This window comes from Tupaia chinensis, unplaced genomic scaffold (genome assembly GCF_000334495.1).
Source record: "Tupaia chinensis unplaced genomic scaffold, TupChi_1.0 Scaffold000272_1, whole genome shotgun sequence".
NCBI classification, from domain to species: Eukaryota; Metazoa; Chordata; class Mammalia; order Scandentia; family Tupaiidae; genus Tupaia; species Tupaia belangeri.
In genome coordinates this window covers 710,238-712,321 of record NW_006159754.1, presented here as the reverse complement: position 1 = coordinate 712,321, position 2,084 = coordinate 710,238, and the positions used below count along the sequence as shown (strand labels likewise).

Here is a 2,084-nt window from a genome sequence, read left to right as displayed (position 1 = left end):
TTATCCTGTCATCAGGGCATTTTCCTTACCTGACATCTACCCTTTTATTATCTGTTTCTTGAAGCTGGGCTAGGAATGAAGACTGCATCCTTGCCCACCCAATCCCAACCCAGATTCTCACCCCTCTTCTGGGGTACGAACCTCTCTGGATAGAGCTGGCCTCAAGTTTCCATCCTTCAATCAAGTCAATCTTGCAGCTTCTGAATGAATAACTACTTGATCCAAGTCACTTCCTCTCATTCCACAGTTAATTTCTCCATTGTTGCATCTGTGGTGGCTTCTGAGGAAGGCGTCCAAAGATTTTATGTCCCACGGTGTGACCGGTAGTGGCTTACCCCTTTCCTCTGTGTGTCCTATGTGCCAAAGACTCGCTGTGTGGAAAGCAGCAGCTCTGGGGGCCTGCACGGGGCCATGCTCTGCCTGTCTTTGTCTAAGGCAGCCCTGACTTCGCCCAGTCTGAGGGGTCTGCAGTCAGAGCACACCCCCACGTACAGGTAACAGACGAAGCGGCTTACTTTGGTGGGCTGTGCTGTATTTTGAGCATAGGATGCAGCCACTCAAGGAGTGGTCCCCCAAATACCTTTTCTAGGGCACAACTATGGGGTGGGCTTACCATTCCCTTAAACTTTTTTTTGTGTGTGTGTGTAGGGCACATACACTTCCCAGAGAGAGACTGAGAGCAGGAGAGAAAGTGAGAAACTGCTCTCCACCTCCCAATCCCAGGGAGGATGGCCACTCCTCAATCCCTCCTCCTTTTGGGAGTTTGGGCACACATGCCACATACCCATTGTGGTTTTCAAGGCGCTGGGTCATGGACCTTGGAGTGGGCCATGTGGGATTCAGCTGCCTTAAATGCTGCACTGCAAACTGGCCATCCCTTAAACTTCTCCCTCAAGGTAACTCATTTTGGTTTTATTTCATTTTTATCGAATTGTTGAAGCACAACACCTGGACTTAACGATTCTATTTTATTTAACAAATAGATAGCCAGCCTGGTTGAGTGTGAAGTGCTTTACATATATTGTTTCATTAGATTTACTTAATAAACGGCTACTGGAATCAAATAGGGCAGGGTAGGGGCTTTCTCAGAGTGTGACTTACCTCGCAGCCACCCTCCCTTTCTCCCGAAAAGCAGGGAAGGAATTAAACAGCTCCTGATCTCGGGTCAGGGCGGCCTTTCACTTCCTGCAGCTGTCTCACCAGGCTTGCCCTCTTCCCCCTAGCTAGAAACAGGGGGTCTCCACCCCTCACCCAAATCCTGTCGGTGTGAGGGTGGGTGGCTTTTTCCGGGTCACTGGCTCACCCTCTCCACTCCCAGCCACCTGCTCCGGTCCCATCCCGGCTCCGGGCTCCCTGAAGGGTGTCAGGGACATTCCAATCCTCCCACCACACGCGCGGATGTCGCGGGGGAGGGGGGCCCAGTTGCTCTTCCCTTCCATCACCCGGCTTTGACCCGGTTTCTTTTCAATCCCTGTAGCCTGAGTCACCCCATAGAGGAAACTAAGGATTGAGGGTGGTTTGTTTACAACCCACCCGCGGTCGAAGCCGCATCTCTAGAAACCGAAGCACTTTCTGGGCACTGCCGGCGCGCTAGCAGACAATTGGAAGTCAAGCGGCCAAGATGCCTCCTCGCCAGACCAAATATGGTCACAAGCGCAAAGCAGCCTCCCGTGGAAAGGCTGGCCTTGCTGGTGTCTCCCCGCGCAGGGGCGTACCCGGGCCCGCCCTCGGGCAAAATCGCAGACCAGTGCGGCGCTCCGGGTGCTCCAGGCCTCGGCGCCCGGCTCAAAAGCAGGGTGCGGCGCCCAGGGTTGGTCCTTCCTCGGCCTGGGCCCCTCACTAGCGTGTCTTCCGCCACCCTCAACCTTGGTTTCGGTCCACAACCCCTTGATTAAACAGGCTCGGACCACTTTCCCTTTGATCCCGCCCCAAGTCCGTGGTAAACTCAAAGGAATGCAGACCCAGAGCTCTGCGGGAGAGGTCCGTGCGCTGGGAGGAGTTGTGGGGGGTACCCGTATCCTCTTACCCTGTAAAGTACCCATCACGCCCAGGGTTTTCAGGAGCCCGGGTGGGTGGAGGAGGAG

At 54.5% G+C, this 2,084-nt stretch overlaps 1 protein-coding gene across 1 annotated transcript in view; it reads left to right on the top strand.

Annotated features, from left to right (window-relative positions):
- Positions 1-1,643: 1,643 nt before the first annotated feature.
- WWTR1 (WW domain containing transcription regulator 1) overlaps positions 1,644-2,084 on the top strand; it is a 159,458-nt gene continuing 159,017 nt past the window's right edge. The window contains exon 1 of the mRNA XM_014588273.1: positions 1,644-1,796. Within this exon, the coding sequence (XP_014443759.1) occupies positions 1,644-1,796 (153 nt within the window). The remainder of the gene's footprint in view (positions 1,797-2,084) is intronic.